General features: G+C 47.2%; 2 protein-coding genes across 2 annotated transcripts in view; one reads left to right on the forward strand and one right to left on the reverse strand.

The window, feature by feature from the left end:
* Nucleotides 1-2,701: 2,701 nt before the first annotated feature.
* Nucleotides 2,702-10,095, reverse strand: TIMM21 (translocase of inner mitochondrial membrane 21). The gene is made up of 6 exons (XM_082853382.1): nt 9,551-10,095; nt 6,000-6,062; nt 5,807-5,904; nt 3,479-3,552; nt 3,287-3,392; nt 2,702-3,191 (listed from the first exon to the last, which is right to left on the reverse strand). Exons 1-6 carry the CDS (start codon nt 9,849-9,851, stop codon nt 3,096-3,098), a joined length of 738 nt encoding a protein of 245 aa, XP_082709508.1. The 5' UTR covers nt 9,852-10,095; the 3' UTR covers nt 2,702-3,095.
* Nucleotides 10,096-10,818: 723 nt separating this feature from the next.
* The window catches only part of FBXO15 (F-box protein 15), a gene marked incomplete at its 5' end in the record, with an annotated part of 40,127 nt that continues 24,903 nt past the window's right edge, over nt 10,819-26,042 (forward strand). Inside the window, 4 exons of the mRNA XM_082853061.1 lie at nt 10,819-10,946; nt 18,000-18,110; nt 22,145-22,249; nt 25,762-26,004. Of these exons, the coding sequence (XP_082709187.1) occupies nt 10,819-10,946; nt 18,000-18,110; nt 22,145-22,249; nt 25,762-26,004 (587 nt within the window). The remainder of the gene's footprint in view (nt 10,947-17,999; nt 18,111-22,144; nt 22,250-25,761; nt 26,005-26,042) is intronic.

A 26,042-nucleotide genomic window follows, 5' to 3' on the forward strand; every position in this document is an offset into this window, starting at 1 on the left:
AAGAGGTAAAGAAATGGGAAAGGCAGCATCAGGTTAAACGCTTAGGACGTGAGTCAGACCAACCCGTCCGTATCCCAGGCTCCGAGGTCACACAGAGTGGATGAGCTCGAGCTCCTTGCTGCTGTAGCAGATGCTCTTGGCTGCTCCTGAATGCTGGGCCCCGGAAGATAAGTCCACATTGTGAACATTACCCTATAAGGCCCAAGGTGTGAATAAGTTGAGGATCTTGAGGGGGTGAGTTCATCCCAGATTACGCGGTTCAGTGGGTGGAGCGTGATTTGGCCCCAGGCTTCCTGTTCCTGGAGGTCTCGTCCTGACTTTTCTCGTATGATGAGTCCAGTGTTCGCCAGCCCCATGACCTTCGCTTGGACCATTTCCCTAGCCGTGCTCCCTCTATTGTCACTGTCCCCTGCTTTGGTTGGCATATAGTGTATATGTCCTTTCTGAGATACTATGAGGGTCTGGGAGGCGCAAAGGAAGGTGAAACAAAGTGGGAATCAGAAGAGGTTGGTCCCAATCCCCTAGTGGGTAGCGACCCCTCGCTCTTGTTCTGCATCAGGTGGACCCAGCAGGTGTTACAAGACTCTAAAAGGTTGAATGGATGAGTGAGAAATCCTATTACTGGTTCCCAACGAATAATAAAGCCCCATATTCCCCATCAGTAAAACTAGAGCCCCTAGTCAGCCCCCTATACCTGTGAGGACCTAAGGAGAGAATGTCTGGCAAGAGGTGCTTCTGGTGGGCTTCACTGGTGGCGCAGTGGTTGAGAGTCCGCCTGCCGATGCAGGGGACACAGGTTCGTGCCCTGGTCCGGGAGGACCCCGTGTGCCGTGAAGCGGCTGGGCCCATGAGCCATGGCCGCTGAGCCTGCACGTCCAGAGCCTGTGCTCCGCAACGGGAGAGGCCACAGCAGTGAGAGGCCTCTGTACCACAAAAAAAAGAGGTGTTTCTGGCTTTGCAGACATACGGCCGGGACTGCAGGAGATTTGGCAGTCTACTTCTTTGTGTGCTGTAAATGCACTGTCAATAATTATGGGGCAAAAATAATGCCTTGTGACCCCAAGGAATTTTATGGAATGCTGTAGAAGGCTTTTGAAACTGCCACTGAGGGGAGGAAAAATCCTACCCTGCCAAAGACCGGCCTGATTAAGCATTAAGAAAATTCCAAGTGCCTGAGAATGTTTAGTAGCAAAACACACATAACCTTCTTAAAACAGTCTACCAGTGAAACTTTGGAACTTAAGGGTCTGAAGGAGTGGCCCCGTGGAGTCTGAGCTGGTCCAGGGTGGCTGGACTAGGCTTGGGGGAGGGGGGATCAGGGGGAGGGGACTGAGGCAGAGTACTGGGACCTGATGGGATTTACCGTTTTCAGGGCATCTGGGAATCACTGAAGGATGTGAGTGGGCACAGGGCACAATCAGACCAGAGTTTAGAAAGCGGCTCTTGTGCCACGAGGAGGGAGATTAGTTGGGGAGAGACAAGGGGCAGAGACTGGTGTGGAAGCCGATTCTAACTTCCTGGCCGAAGGCCTCTGGGAGCACCCAGCACACAGGGGCGGTGGGAACAGGGAGTAGGGGATGGATTAAAACTAATGTATGCAGGAAGGAGAAAAAGGTGTAGCCGAAATGGTAAAATTAGATACAAGTTAGGCTACTGAAAGAACACAATGTTATTATAGTGGAGAAGAGCAGAAAACAGGGTTTTGACCTATCTGTATACTAATGCATAGTCTGGGGAGGCTTGAGGATTTAGGGTAATAAGGCAGATAAACTCTAAGGCTGAGACTAGGCTAAGGACACACTCAGGCCCTCTTCCAGGCTGCAGATGTCCTACTGTGTCCTCACTTGGGGGAGGGGTGAAGGAGCTCTGTGGGGTCCCTTTTTTTTTTTGGTCGTAACAAAAAAAGTTTTATTAGAAAATGTGGGGTCCCTTTTATAGGACACCAATCCCATTCACGAGGGCTCCACCCTCATGACCTAATCACCTCCCAAAGCACCCCCCCCGCCCCCTGGGGCTTAGAATTTCAACATATGAATTTTGCAGGGAGACAACCATTAAGACCGTAACTGAGATTGCATACCACAGTATTTTAAAAATCATCCTTCCACCCAAACTTGCCAGGTTTCTGCTCTTACGTATCCTGTACTTGGCTCCGGGTACATGGGACAGAACGAGGTCTGATAACACTAAGGTACCTGCAGAGGCCCACACACCTGGTGAGAGCCCAGGTCCACCCAACTTAGAGCGTGCACGTGTCCTACCGTGCACAAGTACCCCAACTCACAGAGGGGGAAACATGAGACAAACTAGATTACTAAAAACCATGCAACGTTGGGCTTCCCTGGTGGTGCAGTGGTTGAGAGTCCGCCTGCCGATGCAGGGGACGCGGGTTCGTGCCCCGGTCCGGGAAGATCCCACATGCCGCGGAGCGGCTGGGCCCGTGAGCCATGGCCGCTGAGCCTACGCGTCCGGAGCCTCTGCCCCACAACGGGAGAGGCCGCAACAGTGAGAGGCCCACGTACCGCAAAAAGAAAAAACAGAAAAACAACAAATAAAAAACATGCAACGCGTACACCTATCTATGATAATTTTGGAGAGTGTATCACTTGGTTCCCTATATTTCTCAAATATTTTCAAGTGTTTCTCAAGTCAGATTCCAAAATATGTGGAAGGACGCTGCTTCTGACATCTTTCTGTTAGTTTCAATTTTATTTCACAGACTTTTTACAGTTATACAACATGAAAAAGCATTAAATACCTCTATTTTCTTATTTATGTGGTGTAAAATTTTTAATAACAAAAATTTCTTATCATAAAAGATGATGTTAAGTACAGCAGAAACACCGCTCATGATCAGCAATTCAATGATTTAACATAAGGTGTGCTCTATTTCATGATTTTTCACTGTACAAGAAAACCTCTAATTCAGTTTGTCTAAATGCAACAACTACCCAGTTGCCTTCACTTTTATGAGCTACACTCCTTCCTGTTTTATTCGAAATAGACTCTGGAAGAGGGCTGTGAAGATCAGAGCCTTCATGTGCATTTTTCCACATCCATAAGGAAACACGTGGTTGCTTGTTCTTTTAATTGTCTTAAGATCGATTATCTTCAATGACAATAGTTCTTCTAGAATATGGTTCAAGTTCTACAAATATATATTGAAATTCATATTCGCCACTTTCTGGGTTCTGGAAAAAAATAATGAGTATCAAGGTGCTTCCCTGCTCTTTGGCACTTTACGTTGAGTCTGCGTTCAAGAAACCCCATCCCCACACGATCTCACCTCTTTCACTTCAAGATGCACAGTTCCTTGCTTCCCGGGCTCGGAGCCCTGGATGTAGAATTTCACACGCATGTGTTTCAGCCCATCTTTTACGTATTCAATAAAACTGTCAAGACAATGAAAACACACAAGCCTGAATTCCTCGCACTTAAACATCACCCCAAGCTCTCAAATCCAAGCCGCCTGCAGTACCTGACGTGCTGCCTTCTGCCACGTCTCGTCATCTCCCCATAGCCTTTAAGGGGCTCGCCGAAGACACTTAGCACCTGCAAAGTAAGGTGACGCTTCCTCAGTCAGGGCTACTTTTTTTAAGCTTCCTAGGGAAATATTTTCTGACAAACTGAGTGGTTTATTTTAGAAAAAAAAAAAAAGCCTGGGACTCTTTCAAAATGATATCTCCAATGATAAGAAAACTGGGAAAAGAGTTATTATGCAAAAATCATCCCATAATTAACACTCAAACTTTTCATGCACAGAGAATGAAATAGGTAACTTTATGGTGTTACTTGTAGTTTCAGAACAGTTAGGCTGAAGTGGAGCTGTTTCCACTCCCCTTTTACAAAAAGAAACACGATGTAACAAAGTGTTCAAATATTTAAATGTCTGAACATTTTTAGTGAAATTTACCCAATGGGGTCTAATACTAAAAGCTATGAGATCAAAATAATTTTTTAGTTATTAAATACACAAATAAAAACAAGTAATGATTTATTTAAAACAAACCAGATCTAGAGGTAGGAATCCATTATTCCCAATGGGAGAACTCACAATGAAGTGTAAATGTAATTTTTACTGAATTTAAAATGCAAATACTTCGGAACCTTTTCAAAAAAACAGAAATGTGATATCAAACTAAAACAAATATTGCTTCAACTCTGGAAATTTTTCTTATTTGGTCTGTTGGGCATCTTCAGTATCAAAATTTTCAGGCACATATAGAGACTAATATGTAAGATGAGACATATTTAAGAACTGTGTAGCTGAAACGATTGTTCAAATAATTTAATAGATTAAACATGTCTGTATCAAAACATAAGTATTTTCTATTTCTCAACCAAGCAAAGTGCCTGGCAAACAATAGGCCCCTAATAAATCCTAACAAAATCGAACTGTTGAAGTTTAATTATTCTTCATAGAGCTCTTTTAGGCGGCAAATTAAGTTATGACCTTAATAATACCTCGCTCTCTGTGTTTATTCTGTGAAGTTCTGTTTTGTTCAAAATGCTGAAGATCTATGAAAGACCGAGTTTGTGAATAACACAGCAACTCTTCCTCTCTTCTTAGAGATGCGCCCTGACATGTAATTATGCTACTGCTCGTGTTTATTTCTGGACCCTGTAAAGGGTTTCTTGTCAGGGGTAATTAGGACCCCCAATAACTCTAATGGGAACCTCCTTTACTCCCTGCTGAGTTTCAACTTACTCAGAGGGACACCTCCCCCTCTGCCTTCTCCTCCACAGTTCTCAGACTGCCCTGAGTCCAGGAAAAAGAAAGATGCCAGAGGCCTTAGCTCCTGCCGTTTGCACCCTGACAAGATTAGAGACACTCATGGAGCATTTGGAGGTGGTGCCCCAGGGAAACCCAGGGCAGGGCATGGATGCTGAGAGGATCTGCGGGTTCCAAAGCTTCCCCTCCCCAGGGGCCTCACGGCTGTTTCTCTGACATTTACTCCCTGGTCTGTGTGAGAAGCAGCCCTGATATTTATGATGCCACCTGCCACTTTCTTTCAAAGTACAAGAATTAAGATGTCAATGAGTAAGATGTTTCAGTGCCAACGTTTTCCACCCAGGAGTAAAATCTGGCACTGCACGGGCTACACGCACTTTCTCTCTGTGACTGGAAAGCCTTATGAAAAGCTTCCTCTGGACGGGATCCTTAAAAGAATGGAGGCGGCTTTTCCACATCTGCATCCTCCAGGGCGTGGCTCAGGCAGGCTGTGCTTAAGAGCCTAAGTGTGGAATCACCCAAACTGGGATTGAGGTTCTGGCTCTCCCTCTTACCGGTTCAGTCATCTTAGTGGAGTTACTTAATCTCTTTAAATATCAGTTTCCTTCTGCAAACAGGATAATAGTAGCACCCAACACAAGTGGTTCTTGTGAGACTCAATAAAGACGATGTGCTCCAACACTGAGCAGAGTGCTTGGTGCATAACGTGCTCTCAATAAGCATCAACAGTTACTATTATGATCACAAGATCATGAATCAGGGTTTTAAAAAGACTAGTGAGTTTAATACTCTGGTATATTCTAAACATTTATTATTGATGACAACTAGTACAACGACTCTCTTGTACCCTTAGGATGGAAACACCGCCGCATGGACCTTTGGGTGCTACTCGTAATCAAAGCATTTCAAGTACAGAACAAAGAGCTAATAACGTAATCACAATCCAACCACTACGGTTTTATTATTATATAAATCCACTAGTCTCAGAACTAGCACGTGACCTCTGCCTGCCCCTCCCACCACCACATTCCTCTCCCTGATCAGAGTCTGTGTAACGCAATCTTGAGGACTAACCTCGGGATTTAATCTGCATTTTTCTAGGGCTTTTCCATATATCTTATTAGGACTGGATGAAGAAAAGAGTTCTCTGAAGATCGTGTAAAACAAGCCACCTGAAAATCAAAGAAAAAGCTCAAGCAAAGCGAGAGCGAGACAAATGGAAAATGAAAAAGATATTCAGGGGTTTTATACTTGCTGTGTTTTCAACCTGTAATGGTGATTCCAATAAGCACCACTATTAAATAGGTAAAATCTCTTCCAGCTTCTTTCACTGTAAAGAGAAAACACCACTGGTTACATGTGTGCCGGACGTCAGCAGGGATGTGTCTGGCTTCAGGATCTCTAGCAGGTGAGACGTGGGCTCAGGACCTAATGAGGGGGTCGGTACATGTTCTGGAGCAGCTATTGTCAAATCTCTGTGAATCAGGACCACCTGAAGAAACTTTCTGAAAGAACCGCGGCAGGATTCTGGGAGCAGGGCTTAGGAATCGAATCTTTACTTTAGGTAGCGTTATGATTTTAATGCCTCCTTATTGTCTAAGATGAGGAAACCCTTTGAACAAGTGATCCAGTCCCTCTGAGTGGAAACAACAGTCCTTGATTAGGCACCACTGTATACGGTCTGCTGTTCACACAGTAAGAGACCTGTTGGCTTTGTCAGCTGCAGTCAAAATGGGCCTCGACCCTCAACAGTCAGTGACCTTCCCAGCCTGCCACCCTGCTGGCTGTGAAACAACAAAACAGAACTGAATTTAGAACAGGACTTTGCTTGGCCAGGCAGATTTGTGAATCGAACTGCTTTAGAAAATGAAGAACCTGCACAGATACTGCACTTTCTTTTTTTTTAAAATAACCCATCTCATTCTATTCTCTACCGAGGTCACAAAACACACTTAATGAGCAGTAACTGCCCGCTGTGAGCCCGGTGGCACGCTGAGAACACGGCACCCCGCGCTGGTCAGGAGCCGCGACGTTCCCTGTGACCCAGATCAGGCCTTTGCCCCAACACCTTTGCTCCCGATTCCTGCCCGGCACACTCACCGCTGCTTCGCTTAGGCTCTCGGGAAGGCTCTTCCCCGTTTATTCAACCACAAACATCGACTGTATGTACTACGTGCAAAGCCCGCACCGAGTATCACTCAGCCCACGCGTTCTCGAAGTTTAAGCATCATGTTATTCTTCAGCAGAAGCTGCTCATCGTCTACCTTCCTCTTCTTTACCCTTTCAGACCATATACTTTCACACAGAACCCCTCCTGCCATCTGTCTCTGCAATGAGGGGTGTTGTGGTGACCACCCACGTGCTTCCCGCAGGACCGAGGCTCCCGTCACCCCCGGTGCGGGGAGCTGACGTGGCTTCTGGCTGGCGGAATCCCTGCATCCAAGGCCCTGGCCCTCCCCACACCCAGTGCCTGGCTGGTGCCCAAGCCCCACACCTTGAGATGAGAGGACTGCAAGGGCCAGCCCAGCCCTCGAGCTCCTGCAGGACCGGCGGAGGCCCTATCGCAAACGCCCCATGCTTCAGCTTCTCCCTCAGCCCAGCCCAGCCTCCCCACGGGAGGCCCCCAAACCTCCTGCCCACAGAACCCACTGAGTCTGCTTCCCTGGAATTCGCCCTACGACGGGACTACAGGAGTGGTCCTAGGAAGCAGCTCCAAACTGGGATTTTGGAGCTGGATCACTGGCCACTGGCTGGCCTCGAGGACTCGTCCCTGGTGGCAGGAGGAGCTGAGGCCCGGCAGGGAGTGGTCGCACAACTGCCGCGGCTCTCACCGCTGGTGGCCTGGAGCACCGGTGGGAGGGAGTGCACTGATGGGTGTTGCGTTTTGGGAATTTAGGGGGAATAAGCAATTATAAGGACTCGGACTGGATGGCTGTGGTAGCGGGCTGCCAATGCACTGGAGAAAGGTAGTGAGAGGACGAGGTAACTGATCACCAATGAAGGTCAAGTGTGAAAGTCAGACGCCTCCTCCACAGCGAAACAGGAGACTCCTTTGTTGCACCCAGAGGGCAGAAAAAGCTGAGGACCAGGCCCAGGGCAAAAGAGTAGCAGAGAGGCTGGACTCTCACCCCACCAGGTCTCTTGTGCCAAGGCCAAGGTCGTGACTTGGGAAGAGAGGGAGCCTGCAGCTTGGCAAGGGGGTATCAAGGCTGACGCACTCCAGAATCTTGAGTCCGCAGGTTCTCCTGAACCCTCTGGCGTGAAGCAGCAGCTCATGCCTCCCAGTTAAAGGCTAGCTCTTCTTCCTCCTTGAAGACCTGGCGGGGGCTTCCATCTAGCGAGACATGTGCTCTGGCCAGGTTACAACATAACTGGGAGGAAAGAGGAAACAGGCCATCCCCAAAAGGGGCTGGAAGCCCTACCAGCAGAGCCGGCTGTATCCTAACGGCAGCGTGAAGGGTCACAGAATACAGAACTGGACAAGTGAGAGGAGATCAACAGGGGCAGTACTCTCCTCTGAGCAAAAACTCAAGTCTGACAAGCAGCCTGGGAGCTGGTGCATGGCTACGTTCGCTCTTGCAAAGATGAGCGTGATCCACATTAAGTGAAGTAAAAATGACAGAACTGCCATGGCAAACTATGGGCACGCTACAGTGGGTATAATACACCGAGGGCAAAATCCACCAGCCGACTGTCCTGTAGGAGGGCCTGGAAAACACTTCACATCGTTACAGAACAAAGCGCCCTGACGCCATGGGGACGGCCGTGGCATTGAAGCCAGGTGGGAGCAACCATGATAATGAACGGCTCAATTTCTGGACGTGAATCAGTCTTCAGACCTGGAATCCATTTACTGAAGGAAGACCAGCCTCTATACTGAGCAAGTATATGTGATTCCCCTCGTCCTTCACCTGAGCCCTACGGCCATTCACTTGGTGACTGTATGCTGGAAAAGGGGGACACCCAAACACTTCAAGGTCTGCTGGACAGAGTCTGAGCTGACATCAATACCCCAAGGAGTCATTATGGTCCCTCTGTCATGTACGTATGGTGGCTGTATAATAAAGAGCCTGGCTTGTAAACGGTTCACAGCTGGGCCATGGACTTACGTGGCAGTCATTTCCCTGATTCCCAACGTATAACTGGAATGGACATTCTCAGTAATTGGCAACAACAGTCCCTACTTTAGTTCCCTTGAGGCAGATTAAAAGCTACCATAATGGGTAAAGTCCAATGAAAGCCTGTGAAACTGCCTCTTACTGACCAAAATAGTAAATCAAAAGCAGTATCACATCTAAGAGGGAATGCCAGAGGCAGTGCTATTCTGAAAGACTAAAGATACAGGAGTGGTTGTCCTGGATATCAGAAAACTGAGACTGGAAAAATCTGCATTCAATTTTTAGTTGTGTGAAATTGGGGAAATATGCCTTATACATACTAATGAGTACTAATGTCTGTCTGAAACAGTAAATTTGAGGCTCAAATGAGATGAACTAACATCTGGGAAATCTACTTGTTTATTATAAAGTTCTAAACAATGGTTAAGTTTTATATAGCTGTCACCAAACTAAGAAAAGTTGAGAAAAATTTTATAGACATAATTCAGCAAAGTTATATCAAAACCAACTTTCAAATCTGAGTTCAGATCTGTGAAGAAAATTGTGGGCCTGTATTCTCTGGTTCTAAACTGTGTTTAACGGTTCTACCTTTTAATTTGTGTGAACTGTTTATTCTTAGCACTGAACTTGTGTAAAAGGGCACTGGCAGCCCTCATCACGTTTGCTGAAAGACTGACCGTTACAGGGACTTCCCTTTTACCTTTCTGTGACGTTGAGATGGCGGTTTTCCCGCTCTGACTTCTGTGCACAGACACTTGTTTGCTGCCGTCCTCCTTCGCTCTCTGCGGGCTCTGTCCTTGCGTCCAGATGGTTTTCTGGGTGACTCCCAAAAGACACCTAGGTCGCACCGTTCTCTTCTGCTCTTGCGGCTCCCATCTCCAATTGGGCTCAGTCTTCAAGCACGCTTTGTTAAGTACAAAGTGTGCCAAAAACAACCGCTCCCCCGAGGACCTGTGCAGCTTCTCCGTACACCGTACAGCTCGTAGGAAAGTACAAATCATGTTCCCGGAAAGCCGCTCCGCTTAGGGAAGATGCCAGCTGTGACGAGTAAACCTTCACTACCCACCACACACCCAGCCGGACGCGGACTCCAGTCCTCGCGTTCACACCGATAATTCTGGCTCCAGCAACGTAAATCAAGATAAAGTCTCCCGAAAAGAGTTGATGTCCTCCTTCCCTTCGGCCCTCTTTTCACTGGAATTAAAGTGATTTGATTACTTTCTATGCTGACATTCACCCCATCCCCGTCAGGCCTTTGCAAAGCAACCGGGGAAACCCCTAGGAGTCCTGGGAATAGTAGTTTGAGGACGTCACTTCTCCCAGAGTTGCCGCAGCGGGGAAGGCACAAGGACCACATCTCCCACAGTGCAAGGCGACCAGAGCGCGCGCTGACCTCTCGCCGCCTCCCAGACTCCCCTGCGCGGGCCCCTGCGCACGCGCCGCAGTACCTGGCGCGACAAGAAGGCGGGGCCGTGTTGGTGGTGGCGGGGTTTGTGCCCCTGGCGCTAATTCAAATAGAACTTGCGAAAGTCAATTTAGCAATTATAAACTGCTTGTTCCTGCGACCCCTAGAGAGCCCCCTATAAACAGAAATTCTCGTTCTGATTGTCGCTATCATATTCCTTATGGGCAGATGATGTAGCCTTTGCGTTTGTTCTTCCTAAGGAAACCAGACAGGAAACCGTGCAAACTACCCCAGAGCCAGCAGGTGGGAAGGGACAAAGCCACCACAAAGTCCACGCGGCCGCCAGGCGTCCTCGGCGTCAGCACGTCGGGCGTGCGTAGAAGCCGGGCCCCGGAAGTTTCTAGAACCGCCCCTGGAGCCCGTGGAAAAGCGGTACTGTCCTCGGCCCTGCCCCGCTTCTGCGCACGCGCATGGGGCGCGCGCTGGCGTAGGGTGGGCGTGGCCCGGGGCGGTGCGACGGCCGGAAGGAGGAGCGCGCCGAGCAGCATATGCGCTGGGTCTCCATGGCGACCGGACGCGGCCGGCAACTGCAACTGCCCTGGCGCGGCCTCATGGCGCGGACCCCGCCACTCGGCGGCGACGGCTCGGCCCGCGGGAGAGCGGGGAAGGCAGCCGGGGGCTCGGGGTTCAGGTGACTCTCGGGGGGCGCGCGCCCGGGGAGCCCCTGCGAGGAAAGCCCCTCACTCCCCCGCCTCCCTTTCCCTTTATTTTCGTTGGTTCCGCCGTGGCGGGTCGCTCGCCGCTCCTTTTAGCGCGGGAAAGCTCTGGAAGGACGGCGGGAGGAAGCCGCTAAAACTTGGAAGCGTGGGGTTACCCCAAGTCACGATACAAGTAGAGGAGCTTCCCGGGAGTATTCTTTCCTCCGTTCGGTTAGTGGGCCCTGCGGGGAACGGCGGCGTGCGAGCCCCGCGACCCTGAGCAGCCCTCGCGGTGAACCGCCGCGTGAACGCGCTCACCTGCGGGGGCTGGTGCGTAACTCCGCGCTCCACCCGCGGCTCGCTGGCAGGGTCCCCTCCAGAACGCGTTCCCAAAGTTGCTTCCTAATTCTAGGACCGGGAGTCACCTTTTGTCTTTTTTATGACTTTATAACTTAGAGAAGTAGATTCTTCTTATCAAACATTATCGGTTTTCTCTCCCGCTCCCAGTTCACGAACGGAGGACTCAACCCCTAACCAGGTAACTCTGTTAGGCAGGTTGGTCTGGGAGCTGCACCTCCGACGTCAAGGCCTGGTCTGAGTTTCTAAGCAAACCTGGAGGGATGCCTTCTAGACAGTTACCCCTTGGTGCTCTACCTCTAATCCTCTAATGCCGTCTTCATGCCCAAGCGCGGGGGCGTGGGGCGTTCTTTGTTCTGGTGTTTGGAGGCTCGTCTCGGTTCCATTTCTCTTCGGGTACCATGGGCCTGAAGGGTGGTCCTCTTCCACAGTGAGAGAAGGCAACTTCGAGGAGTGAGCTGGGGAAGGAGCGGGTAGTGGGAGCCGGCAGCTGCTTTCCAAAAGGAACTTCAGCTTAACTCCAAGGATAATGGCTCACTTCTCAAAGCGAGTGATCCAGTTTGTCAGAAATATCCACGTGCTGTCGTGATGCCTTGTTAAATGCCTCTTTCTTTTATCGTGAGCTGGTCCCAGCTCTGCACGCATCATCCCAGTTAGATTACCAAGTGGAGGGATAATGCTAAGGACTGTTTGCATTCTTGAGGACTATCTTTTTCCTTGTAGGTATTCTCCATTTATAGATATAAAAAGTCAGGCATAATATGCCTTCTAGCAAACCAGATGCCTATGTTTAAGCATAGAAAAGTATTCTGTTACTTACCAGCTCAACTAATTAAGGTATATTTTTAACCCTTAATCTCCAGGACTATGTCCTCTGTCCATCCTGGGATCTGCTAACCCTACTTACACTGGTTTCAGAAGCAGGGCCCTCTCCCTTGGTATTACGGTAATAGTTGGTTCTTGAAAATAGCTGTAATGCTAGACATATCACAAGCCTCGTGACAAAATGGTGACAATGCCTGCAAAATTTCTATTATGTAGGAGAGAAAGACAGGAATTTAAAATAGGAAGCTTGAACTTTACATTAATTTGCCACTATTACTAAAAGTAGTCTTTATATATAATGTGCTTTTAGTGGAAGCGAAATGACTGTTATATGATGAATCTTTTATCACTTTGAAAGTTGAGTGAACTTTTTGTTGAAATGATGTAATTAGAATGCCTGTAATTATGCCTGGCTTGGGAGTCTGCACCTCAACCTGTGATTTGGTGAGATGTAAGTTCTTTTTGGTAAAGAAAAGTCAGCTCCTAAGAATGATTATGGTCTACGTAGGTGGTTATTTTTAATGTCTCAGTGCAGAAGAATTAGTTTTTAACGAGGAATCACACAAAATGTGTGATATGTGTCAACCTTTTTAACCCAAAATGTGAATTTGTATAAATAAATACCTTAAACTGTAAGAAATATAGCAGAAAGCATATCAAGTTGGCTTAATTTCTACTTGGTCTAATTTCTTTGATTTGTCAGATATTAAAAATCAGGCCCAGAAAGTAGGTTTTTAAAATACCAAACTTAATTCAAAGCAATCAGGTAAAGTTTGTCACTTGAAAAAAGGCGGTTTTAAACTAAATGTCATCTTACTAATTATATCAGCTAAATGTGTACTTAACTTTGTAGACGTACAGAGCTTTTTGCCGAAATCTTGGCTTCTATACACCGGTGCCAAATAGAAATAGAGAGACAGAATTTAGGAGGAAAGAAAAAAAGTGGCTTTATTTCTTTGCCAGGCAAAGAGGGAGCACAGGGGGCTAGCGCCTCCGAAAACTGTGACCCCCTTCCAGAGGGTAGTGAGAAGTTTTATAGTAATGGTTTAAAGAGGGCGTAATCAGCTTGTGGACATTGTTCTGATTGGTTGGTGGTGAGGTAAGTGGGAGTTGGCATCATCAACCTGGTTCCAACTGGTCTGGTGTCTCGGTGGGTACTTGTGGGCAGCATGCCTTCGTTAATGGTTGACTTCTCCCACCTGGAGGACGTTTTAGCATCTGCAGAACAGCTCAAAGATGTGTGTACCCATTGATGGGGCACCAGGACCTTGCCCCAAGGCTGAACTATTGTTTTCCTTGACTTTTTCTCCCTTGTCTTGTATCCCCTCCGTTCCCTAATTAGCAACTGTTTGAATCTGCCTGTTGGAACTCAGGGAAGGTCAAGGAGGCTGGATGAAGGCTATTTCCTATAATCAAAGAAATGGGGGGCACAGAAAGGCTTTGTGTCCAGGAGCCCCACAGGGCCCTGCTAGGGATCAAGCTCCATGAGCACATGCATGGAACTTACTGATTGTTAATTGTGTGGCCCCTGAAAATGTGCAGTTAGTTTATTTTATGGAGAAATGGAGATGTGCTTTCAATGGTACCAGAATCCATACTGATAAGATGTATAGTAACTATAGTAACTATAGTAACACGGTGGAAGGAGCGCTGGAGGACAGTCAGGAGGGGAGGGCCCTGGGGCTCTTGACCTCTAGCTTGGGACCTTGAAGAAGTCAGTGTTGGCTGCCTCGTTAGAGACTTAGTCTTCTGCTCTAGAAAGGAGGGACTCAGGAGATCTATTTTAATTATGGAAAAACAAAACAGCAACAAATAGGCTGTACTTTTCGAACAGATAGGAGCCAGTGGGCAGGGGGCGCCTTCCTGACGTGGAAAATTAATGTAACAGCTTTGGGGGAAAATGTTAAATAACTGGTGAGTCATATAATACATTTTTATGATAAGATATCAAGTAGAATGCAATATTTGCATTAACTTCTAATATTAAATAAGAGACTTCAAAGAAGTTTTGTGCTTTCTGCAGGCTGTACTCCAAGATTTCGGGGGGCCTGGTACCCAGAATGCTGTGTAGGCCTTTGAAAACCACGGCTCCAGCCTAAAGGATGGTGCTGTGAAACTGTGCTCCCAAACTTTCTTGTATATGGGCTCTCAGTTTTAAAGCAACAAAACCCCCACAATTCATTACATTTTCAGTATATTAAGAAACATTAGAAAGTACATGGTGTTCTGTCCCTTCAATCTTCCAGCCCCCGTTTAAAAACTACCACCTGTAATTCCATAGTCTTGTGAATCGGATGTATTACCGGTTAATACCTTGTTATCTTCCCTCGAAGATCGCTTTTCTTTTTATGTATGTGTTTACATTTTCCCTTAAGAGAGAAATACAAAAATAAGATTATGTAGTACATACTGATATAGCCTTTTTCAGTTGATGTTATTAATTTAGCAGATATTGATCGAATGCCTTCTGCATGCTGGGCATGTTGTGGGTGCTGAGGAATCAGCAGGGAACAAAACTCGTGCAAAAGACCTGCCAGCATGGTGCTTACACCCCAATGACAGCAAACAAGGTAGACAAGCAAAATGAGTGGTGTCGGATGGCGGTAGGTGCTGGGGGGGCATTGTGTGTGTGTGTGTGTGTGTGTGTGTGTGTGTGCGCGCGCATGCACGCGCGCGGGATATGGATTGGCGTTTTTAGAGAGCATGGCTAGAAGATCTCAGGGAGACAGTGACATTTGAATGGCGGCCTGTATCCAGGAGGTGAGGGAGCTGGCCGTGCAGACATCTGGGAGATGTCACGAACTTGTTTTTGTGCAAACACTTCCACCTGTATTGAAACTGTCCCTTTTTATTGGCTGAACGTGGCTCACTTTACAGAGGTCGTGGGGTTTAACTGATGTCTATACAGTTTCTGGTACTTTTCCAGGTGCAGACAGCTTTGAGATGGACATTCCTGAGTGAAGTCTTTGGGCTCATTTTTTTGCCTTGGGTTATATTTCTAGATGTGAGATTCTTGGCTTAAAAAAACCTGTGCCTTTTAAGGACTTGGCTGTCCATAGTGTTTGCACCAATCTGTGGTCCCAGCAGTGAAGGAGAATGCCTGTTTGTCTGCAGCGGAGCTGCCCTTGTCCTTATCATTTATTTGGTCTTTGCTAACTTGCTAGATTGAAACTGATCAATAGATTGTATTGATTTACTTTTCTTCAGTTCCCTTGGAAAGGTTTAGGGTAATAGTTTTGATTTTTTTTTGCATCTTTTGATTGAGGAAATACATAATGGCAAAAAGCTGTTATCAATTTACTGATGCTTCTAGACAAATTTATATTTGATCAACCACAGCAGTGTTCATTTAAGTTAAAAAATAGTGTATCAGGGAGAGTCCTTCATCAGTCTTCATCAGTGTGTGTCTAGACTCTTAGACTTCTCGGCATGACCCTTCACACTTGTAGTGGTCTAAGGGTCACCACCTGGGGGACTCTGGGTAGATATTGTTATTATTTGATGGACGGGTAAAAGAAATTCCTTTTGTTTAAAGCCTAAGTGTCAGAAACCTTTGTCTCCTGCAGATATTTTCGTTGAATCTGTAACACAGGTCATATAGAGTTTGCAGGATTAGTTAACCACTTAAAATAAGGAATGCTTTTAAATCATTTAAAAATACTTAAAAAAATTGTGTATCATGTTGAATAGTGCCCCCACCTCCCCCCGCAAATTCATGTCCACCCAGAACCTCAGGATGTGACTTTATTTGGAAATAGGGTCTCTGCAGATGTAATTAGTTAAGATGAGGTCATGCTGGATTAGGGTGGGTCCTAAATTGAATGTGACTGCTGTTCTATAGGAAGACACACACACAAAGAGGGAAGATGGCTTTGTAAGGAGAGAGCAGAGATTGGAGTTAGTTAGCTTAGCTGCCATGAGCTAAGAAACACCAAGGATTGTCAGCAACCATCAGAAGCTGGAAGAGGCAAGGAAGGATTCTGTCCCATAGTCTTGGGAGGGAGCATGGCCCTCCCAGCACCTTGATTTTGGGCATTTGGCCCCTGGGTCTGTGAGACAATAAGCCACCTAGTTTAAGGTACTTTGTTAAGGCAGCCCTAGGAAATTAATACAATTAGGAAATTGTAGTTTACCTCTGATTACTGTTAGAGCCAGGGCGATGGACTTAAAGCTTTTCTTCTGTGGAAATGTTTGCTGAAACAACAGAAGTATAAAATTACAGCACAGGCGGAGTTCTCTGGTCAAAGGGGGAGAGGGCGTTGCAAAGCTCTCCAGATTAGCATTTCTCCTTGCCCTTTCCCTACTGCTCTGCATCTGGCTAGGAAGTCAGATAAGATGAAGAGCGCCTGAGTGCCTTTTGCTGAAGCTGGGATGGAGAGGCGTGGGGAGCAGCAGGATCTGGAATGGTTTCCCGTTTTCAGCCTCTCCTGGGTTGAGGTGGCAGTGTGCAGAGGATATCTCATGTTTATTGAGGGCTTACTGTGTGCCAGCCATTATGCTTGTTTCTGAAGAGAAAAATCTGTTAAGGGAAGAGAAGCTCATCCTCTGGCTGGTCAGAATCACCTGGGGCATCGTCAGGCGACTTGAGTGCTTGCTGACGCGTACATCTTGGCGTGTCCATCTCCGTGGCAGGCGCCAGGCTACTCCGAGTCCATGGGTGATACACTCCCCGTGCCTCCTAAGAGCAGGTTATGCTTGGGGTTGAGGGCTACCCTCTGTTCAGATCTGTCCGTGTGGATTTCATGCTTCCACTTCCAGAGAGACTGTTGCCCTTACTTCCAAGTTCTTAGGCCCCTCTCCTTTTGCCCCCAGTCATTGCCCATATCCTTTTTGAGTGACAGTCTAAATATATCCAGGAAGTCATCTTGGTGGGAAGAATGGGGTGGGGGAGTGGCAAAACCCTTGGTGAACAAAGGGCATCCTCAGAGCCGCGGCGCTGGCGAGCTGAGCACACAGACGCGCGCTCTAGAGTTTAGTCACTTCTGAAGTAGCATGCTGGCCGGGAGGTGGGGTACTTATCGGTGTGTGCATTGGGGAGGGGGTAAAGAGGAAGCTTCCAGATCTTCCCAGGAGAAGTCGTGTGCCCACCAGGAGCGCTCTCTGTGCACTGCTGCCTGGAAGTGGGAAACTGAGCTTGGTGACTTTCTGGGCATTTCAGATCCCTGCCCAGCTGCTGTTGAGTACTGCTGGTCTTGAGGACTGATTTTAATAAAAATTTATTTTGGGAGGTTCTGAAAAGGACTAACTGCATAAAATGTTAGATCTCATTAAGTCTTAAAAGCCATTGACTATAAGATTCACTATTATTTTACGTTTATTATTTACCACTAAAATAAAAAGAATGCCAATTAAAACGTGTTCCATTGAATGTGAGATGTAAAGGGTAAGCGAGTTTGAGGATGAGTGTGTGGTCCTCCTGTGGCTGTGACTGCCAGAGCTGGAACCAGCCGTTATTCCTCAAAGGTCGGCAAACTCGGAGACTGTGGTGGCAGCTCTGGTTCACAAATTTACATTTTTTTACTCTGTGGATGTTATCTTTATTAGGTTTCTGTTGTGTTATTGGAACTGGACAGCTGATGCATTTTATCTATTCCCTTTTTATTTCCATTCCGTACACTTTATAGCAGCTCTTTGATATGCTGACAGCCTATAATAAAACACGTCAGTCAGACTGAGTCCAGTTTTCAGGTTTACTCAGGACGCTGAATGTCTCACCATCCTCCCTGCTGCCCTCCCTCCCTCCCTCCCTTGTTGTAGATGAAGTTTCATAGTGAGTAGTCTTTGGAGTTTATGAATCCTTTATGTTTTGTAGAGGGGAATGGACAGGCGCCTTTATACTTTGTATTTTCCATGTTTGTTTTCAGAACCGGGCGAGGTGTCAGGCTGGTCGCGGGCTGCGCCTCTCTGGGTCACCGTGCCCGGCTGGATGAGCCCTGTGGGAAATCCTGCACCGGCTGCTCTGTGTCTCTGGACGGGTAAGGAGCAGAGGTGGTCTGCTGCTCTGGGGGTGCTGCATATACCGGGTTGCTCTTTTTATTTTATTTTATTTTTTATTTATGGCTGTGTTGGGTCTTCGTTTTTGTGCCAGGGCTTTCTCTAGTTGCAGCAAGCGGGGGCCACTCTTCATCGCGGTACGCGGGCCTCTCACTATTGCGGCCTCTCTTGTTGTAGAGCACAGGCTCCAGACGCGCAGGCTCAGTAATTGTGGCTCATGGGGCTAGTTGCACCGTGGCATGTGGGATCTTCCCAGACCAGGGCTCGAACCCGTGTCCCCTGCATTGGCAGGCAGACTCTCAACCACTGCGCCACCAGGGAAGCCCATGGGGTTGCTCTTTTGAGCTCTCTAAGAATAGAACTGTGTCGGAAGAATGCACAACACGGAGAGGATGATTATGAGTCATCAGCCTGTCATTATTAGACTAGTTTCATGAAGCTAAACTTCTAAAAGTGACAAGTAAATTTAGTTTTCCTTTTTAAAAAAGGTTCTTCAGAATTATTCACTTCCCATTTGATAAAGACCCTTGAAAAACGAGAAAGAAGATTAAAGTGTGTTCTTCTGAAAGCTTACGAGATCTCTGACTTTTTTAGCTTTCAGGATTTTGGGAGCCTCTTTTGCTATGGCAGGTTCTGTACTGTGACCCTCAGCAGCAAGATCTGTAGAAACTTTTAAAAAAATGTATTATTTGAGATTGAAGCTGAAATGCTGTGGATTCGTACTGTACTGATGTTTGTGGAGCACCAGCTGTACGCTCAGTGTTGTGTGGAGTCCTGGAAGCTTGGCGCTGCTGTAGCGTCTTACAGTGCAGGGCGGGGGGTGCACCTGGTCTACGCATTTACAACGTAAATTGCCTGACTTCAAGTTTTGGGCTTTTAATACCATGTCATAACTAGGTCAGGTAACAGTGTACATACTTTCACTATGATTTTGAAAAGAAAGAAAAGGACAAAAAAGAAAGATTTAATTAAGGACATTGATTTAAACTTTGTATACTCTGGGAATAGAATCTGTCATATGATAACCTGATAGGAGAAGTAGGACAGATACGCATCCAGCTGGTCCCTCTAATCAATATCCGAGGACCTTCTCTGTACCAGGTGCTATGCTTGGAGGAGAATGCAGGTGGCGAGCCGCTCACACGTGTTCTCATGAGGCTTACGGTCTTGTGGGGGGAACACAGATTAAAACAAGGAATGGATTATAAATTGGGGTATGTGCTCTCAAGAAAACAAATGGACTCCATAATCCAGCTTAGTGGGCTAGGATGGTCAGGAAAGACTTTGCTGAGGAGCTGACATTTAAGCTGAGAACTGAAAACTGAGATGAAAGGGCTTGGAGAAGAGCATCTAGAGGGGAAGCCAGGTGGGCAGAGAGGGGGCCTGGACCTGCTGCAGGAGCAGGGTCGGTGGGCAAGGGGGAGGGGCCCAGAGGCCATGGGGAGGAGTCTGGACCTTATTCACGGTGTGGGATTTTTTAAATAAATTTATTCTTTTATTTATCTTATTTTTGGCTGCATTGGGTCTTCATTGCTGTGCGCGGGCTTTCTCTAGTTGTGGCGAGCAGGGCCTACTCTTTGTTGAGGTGCATGGGCTTCTCATTGCGGTGGCTTCTCTTGTTGCAGAGCACGGGCTCTAGGCACGTGGGCTCAAGTAGTTGTGGTGCTCGGGCTCAGTAGTTGCGTCTCGAGGGCTCTGGAGCGCAGGCTTAGTAGTCATGGCTCATGGGCTTAGTTGCTCCACGGCATGTGGGATCCGGGATCTTCCCGGACCAGGGCTCGATCCCGTGTCCCCTGCACTGGCAGGTGGCTTCTTAACCACCGCACCACCAGGGAAGTCCATGATGTGGGATTTTAAGCACGGAGGTGTGATGCCATTTGATTTCTCACATTACCTTGTTTACTTGTTTACCTGTCTCCCTTGTCTAGGAGGAGGGGAGATGGAGAGACACTGGCCAAGTTGAGGTACATTTGGGGCATAAGTGACATGACTCGTTTATGAACTAGACGTGGGTGTTTGGGGAAACAGACCTGAGGCGGGAATCCCAGACTGTTGGCTTGAGCGGTGTGTCCGTGGAGGTGCTGCCTGTGGGGTTGGAGAGTGCTGGGGGTGGGAGGCAGAGTGACAGCTGGGCACTGGACACAGGCAGCGAGGATGCCGGTGGTGCCGGGGAGAGTGTGGAGGTGGCAGTGGAGGGGCCTCAGGGCTGAGCTCAGAGGGCCCGGGACGTTTTGAACCACCGGGGAGCAGGAAAGACCAGCGAGGTCCCAGAAAGGGAGGGGGGTGGCATGTGACCCGGGAGAGGGGCTGGCTGCTAGAACAGGGGTGGCTGGTTCAGCGGTGCTGGGCGCGGGTCCGCCTCTGCAGCTGTTCCAGGCCAGTGGCGGGCAATGGGCTGCACTTTATTTCGCATGTAGTGTGTGTATATTTCACACCGAATGTAGAAAGCCAAAAGGAAGTGGGAGGCAGGGTGGTGGAGGCAGCAGGTGTGGACAGAAGCTTGGCAGCGAGAGGAGATGGGGGACGAGGAGAGCACTGTCTCGGTGCACTTTCGGGGGAGGGTTTTCGGAGGCTGATACGGATGTTGGGGAAGAGCAGCGGCCGGAGGGGAGGCAGGGCTGGAAGGGCTGGGTCCCTGGACACACACGGGCCTGGGCACCTGAGCGTGGGTCCGCACGCGGCTCCGCAGGGCTTGGGCTTTCTCTGTGGGAACAGGGAGCAAGGACAGCGTGAGTGGGGATTGCAGAGGGTCCTCAGTGTGGACCGTGAATTCCCACACCCTGAGAACGAGCATGCACAAGTTACATTTTCTCGGGGAGGTTTTCTTTGACTGTCCTGCCCCTCGCCTTCCTCTGTCCCTTTCTCTCTCCCGTTCCCCCCCGCCACCGAGTACAATCTCCTGTAGCTGTTTTTTCATTTTTCCTTTCGCATGAGGTTCAAAAGTGCCCATTCCTGACTTCTAACACCAGTCATGCTTTCTAGGCGTTTCAGATTCTTACAGTGTTTTGTAAAATTCTAAGATCATAGAAATAGATGGGAGATTAAGGATGCATCTCAACATCCTATTTATTTGGGCAGATGAATGAAATGAAAAGGACACTTCAGAGAACTTTCCGGGGCCTGGCGTCTCCTTGAAGCCCCAGAGGAAGCATCACAGGGGTGAGGTCTAGCGGGAGGAGGGTGCGGGTGTCGCCTGGGCTGGGGGAGAACAAGCTGACGTATCCTATTCCGCTCGTATGTTTTGGAAGCGGGGGTGGTTGTGTTTTTCTTATTAATACGGGCAGACCTCGTTTCACTGCACTTCACTTGATCGTGCTCTGCAGATACTGCGTTTTTTACCAGCTGGTTTGTGGCCACCCTGTGTCAGCATGTCTGTCAGCACCAGTTTCTGACAGCATGTGCTCACCTCTTGTCTCTGTGTCACATTTTGGTAATTCTCACAATATTTCCAACTTTTTAAATTATCACTATATTACAGCAATCTGTGATCAGTGATCTTTGATGTTACTGCTACGATTCACTGAATACTCAGGTGATGGTTAGCATTTTTTAGCAATAAAGTATTTTTTTAATAAAGTACATACATTGTTTTCTTAGGCATAATGCTATGCACACTTAATAGACTATAGTATGGTGTAAGCATAACTTTTTATATGCACCAGGAAATCAAAAAATTCCTGTGACTCGCTTTATTGTGGTGGGTCTAGAACCAAACCCACCTGCAGTAATATCTGAGGTCTGCCTGTAGCCACGAGTGCGTCCTCTGTCTTTCATTTCCATTTCCAGTGTGAAAACCTGATTAAAAATACCAAGGAAATTAGCTGTTTGTACCCTTGGGTCTCTGCATTGGTTTAAGTCATGAGAATTGTAACAAGCAGAGCGTATCAATCGAGAAATGATTGAAGACGAGGGTGCAGTGTGCCTCTTGTGCAGGAAGCGTCTGTTTGTTGCCTTCCATTTGGAGATGCACAGCCAGTTGTTTTCTGGATGTTTCTCTGATTCCTCCCTCTCTCAGTTTGCCTTCAGAAATCCTGCTGAAGATCTTGTCCTACTTGGATGCGGTGGCCCTGCTGCGCGCCGGATGTGTGAACAGGCGCTTTTATCACCTGGCCAATGACAAGTAAGGAGAAAAACCAAATCTCTCTGTCGTGTTTGATGGTGTTTTGATGGAAGTCGTGAAAACTAGTAGGAGCTTTTAAACCATTTTTTAGAATTTAAAAGAATTTCAAGAGTAGTTTTATACATGAGTAAAAATATGTCTAATGTGTGATATTTTCAAAGGCTTGCATTTCTCTGCATCTCTTTGCATGAACTGAAAAAGGTGAAGCTTGTTGCTGGTGTAACTGTTGGAGAAAGTGGCTTTTGGTCTGCTGTCCGGGAGGGTTTGCTGTCCCCGAGGCAGGCAGACTTACCCACACAGTCTGCAGCAGCAATGTGGAGCCTGCCCCTGCCTAACCCCAGCCTGGGCCTTGCAGAGCAGACCCTAAAGAAAGACAAGGAAGGGGCTTCCTTAGGTATGTGTGGGGAGAACCGAAACTGGCCAGCCATGGAACTTGCTTGGTGGGGAAGCGTAAAGCAGGCGGGATAGGAGAGAACATACGCTCAGGGAGCCTTTGCCCTGGAAGCAGGAGGCCAGTGGAGCATCCCTGGGCTAGCGGAGATCTATGAAAAGAGGGATGAAACCCCTTCTTTTGTTTTGTCGCTATGATCTTTGTCTGCAGCTCAGAAGTTTATCTTGGGAGCGAGAGGGTGGAATCCTGCAAACTTCTGGTGAGGTTTGTGGTGTCTTGGCTTTGAGGTCCCTCTGTCCTTGAACATCAAAAGATCAGACAGATACTGATCCCACATGGAACCCCCGTATCAACCAGGGAAAAGAGCAAGATAAGGGGGAATGCAGATTTCACTGGTGGTTTAATAGGGTGAGGAAACGGAGAGTAACAGATGGAGGGCTGTGATATTGTTGAATGTTGGAACGCAGTGAGCAGGAAACATCTGTACAGTGGTTCTCAGATGCCGGTCCATGGAGTGGCTGCATTAGAAAAGCTGGGAGAGTTCAAAAAAATATTTGGATCCCCGGGATGTACATTTCTGCAGATTTTAACTCTGTGTTCTAGAATCTGTGTTTAAAATTTCTCCAGGTTGTACTAACAAACAGCCAAGTTCTCATAATAAGAAAGGGACACGTATTATTCTCTGGTTGGGCAGGGCGATTTTCTTATCTCTTAATTTAAAAAGATATTTCCTGTATTAGAGAATACACGTCTGTGTCAGTATACACGCAGTGTCAATTCCTGAAATAGTTCTAGAATGAATGTAGGGCAAGTTTTGTGTGTCTCTTTCTTAAAGACCCTTAGTAAGAGATGAAGACATTCACTAAAGCAAAGTGCGGTGAGGCATTTTTCAAGGAAGGGGTCAACTAAATGTTGAAAACTGTAGCTTTTTTGCAGGTTCTTACCTTACTCAAGGATAGAACTCAGACTATTTAGATAAACTAATAAATTATAAGTTTCTTAGTCTCTATCGCCTCTATCCAAGACCCACACGGGGCGGGCACCGGACCTCTCAGTGCATGCGTGGGCTCAGCTCTAGTGAGAGTCTCTGCATACTTGCCCATCCCACTTTCTTGGAAGTAGCTGTCCTCTGAAAAGCTGAACTTCTTAGGAAGTTAGCCTTCATAAGGTTTGTTTCCTTTTTTGCAGGAGAATCTTAATTGTGTCAGTTGAATTGTATTTTCTTACAAATTTCTTTATTTTATTTATTTTTGGCTGCGTTCAGTCTTCATTGCTGCACGTGGGCTTTCTCTAGTTGTGGAGAGCCGGGGCTACTCTTCGTTGCTGTGCGTGGGCTTCTTATAGTGGTGGCTTTTGTTGCAGAGCACAGGCTCTAGAGCGCAGGCTCAGTAGTTGTGGCACACGGGTTTAGTTGCTCTGTGGCCTGTGGGATTCCCAGACCAGGGCTCAAACCCGTGTCCCCTGCATTGGCAAGCAGATTCTTAACCACTGCGCCACCAGGAAGTCCCTGAATTATATTTTTAAGAGTGTGCTTTCATAGCCAGACTTCATAAAAGGATTTATTAACAACTGGATAGGTAAACGATGAATGTTTCTGGAAAGTTTGTGGTACTTTCTAAGCATTGTCTGAGGAGAGGACAGGAGCCCTGCTGTAGCCGATTACACTGCTGACTTTCCAGAGACCCGCTGCAAGGGTGGGGTCTCCCTGGCGCCCTGCCGTTTTGGTGGCGCTGCCTCCCTGCCCTGCGTAGGGCAGCCCTTGGCCTGAGCAGCAGTCTCTGCGTGGGATAACAGGGAGGCCTACATCGGGCTGGATCTGGATCGTCACGTGGGGGGTTATTTTCCAGCCCTCTGGGAAACACTGTTTATCAAAACATTAAACTGGCCCTATGTCCTGAACAACCTGACAGAAGTTCTTCTGTGCTTGACTGATAGTCAGATTAGACAAATATGCTCTTGTCCTTAGATCTGCTTTAGCTTTTTAACAAGGTGGAGCATTTTGTGATCAAGAAATGAATGTATTTGGGGTTGGGGACTGTCAGAAGCATCCTAAACTTGAACTTTGTGTTTTATAAAGAATCAAGGGGAACAATATATATAATATTTTAATTCCGTAAGACGTTTTCATTCTCTTGAGGCTCCCCTGACCGTGAATTAAGTGAGATAATGTGTGTGAAAATGGTTCATCACAGGAGTGTTAGGATGGTTACTGTAACCAACTGAAGGTGTGGAGTCGAATTCCAGCGTTGTGGCTGATTGGCTCTCTGAATGTGGATACAGTTGTTTGAACCCATTTCTTTGCGCTGTTGAAGCGGCAGTGACATTCAGGGGTTGAGGCTGCGTGGATTCAGTGGCAGTTCTGTCACTTACGTACAGATCTGGCCTAGGGCACTTTGCATCTGGGCCTCAGTCACATCATCGGTTCAGTGGGGACAGTAGTAGTTGCAGCTTCATGGGTTTGCTGGGGGGATGAAGTGAGTTAATGCATATGAAGTGCTGAAGCAGCGCTCAACACCTGGTGCTCAAAAACGTGAACTGTCACTGTTAGTTGTCATTAATCATCTTTATTTCTTTCCTCTTTGTGCAAGCAGTCCATGTTCATTGTTGAAAAATTAAAATATAGAAAGGAAAAAGAACATACAATTACAAACGTGTCAGTTACTGTTGACATGTCTCTGTGTGTGTATATATCTGTGTCTATCTATCTATCTATCTAAAACTCCTTTCTGCTCTTTTCAGAAACATTTATGCATTTAAGATAGGGAATCATATTGTATACACTTCCTGCTTTTTTCTATAATTGATCTTCTCTTCAATTACTGGTGTAAGACGGCAGTTCTTATTAGGGATGGTACCAAACAATATGAGATCACTCACTGTAACTCAGCCCTGGGAAGCAAGCTTTTCCTGTTAGTATGTGTTTCTAGGGTTGGTGAATCTAAAACGCTTACCTCACACTACAGTTCAGTTTAACATATGAACAACTGTAAGTGTTCAGCTTGACTTGTTCATGGAAATAGACTATTTAAAAATGATTGCATGTCTCTAATTTAATACATTCCAATTACAAGTGCATTACAGTGTCTCTTAGACAGTTAACATATTTCCTCTCTTCCCCCAGCTTTATTTGGATCAGAATCTACTCAACTGCCTTTTCACCTAAACGATCTAATTGGAAAGTTAATTCAGTAGAGAAGACAGCCGTGTCTATGAACTCACTGTCAGCTGGGGATAAAGAAGCTGGATATTGGAAGAAAGAATATATTACAAAACAAATAGCGTCTGTAAAAGCAGCTCTAGCTCGGGTTCTCAAACCTCTCCACCCTTGCACAGGCCTCCCAGTTAAGACCAAAGAGGCCCTCAGGTAGGCAGGCGTGGCTTCTTGGGGGTGGGCGTGTGGTG

The sequence above is a fragment of the Leucopleurus acutus genome (genome assembly GCF_964270905.1).
Source record: "Leucopleurus acutus genome assembly, chromosome: 13".
Lineage (NCBI taxonomy): Eukaryota > Metazoa > Chordata > Mammalia > Artiodactyla > Delphinidae > Leucopleurus > Leucopleurus acutus.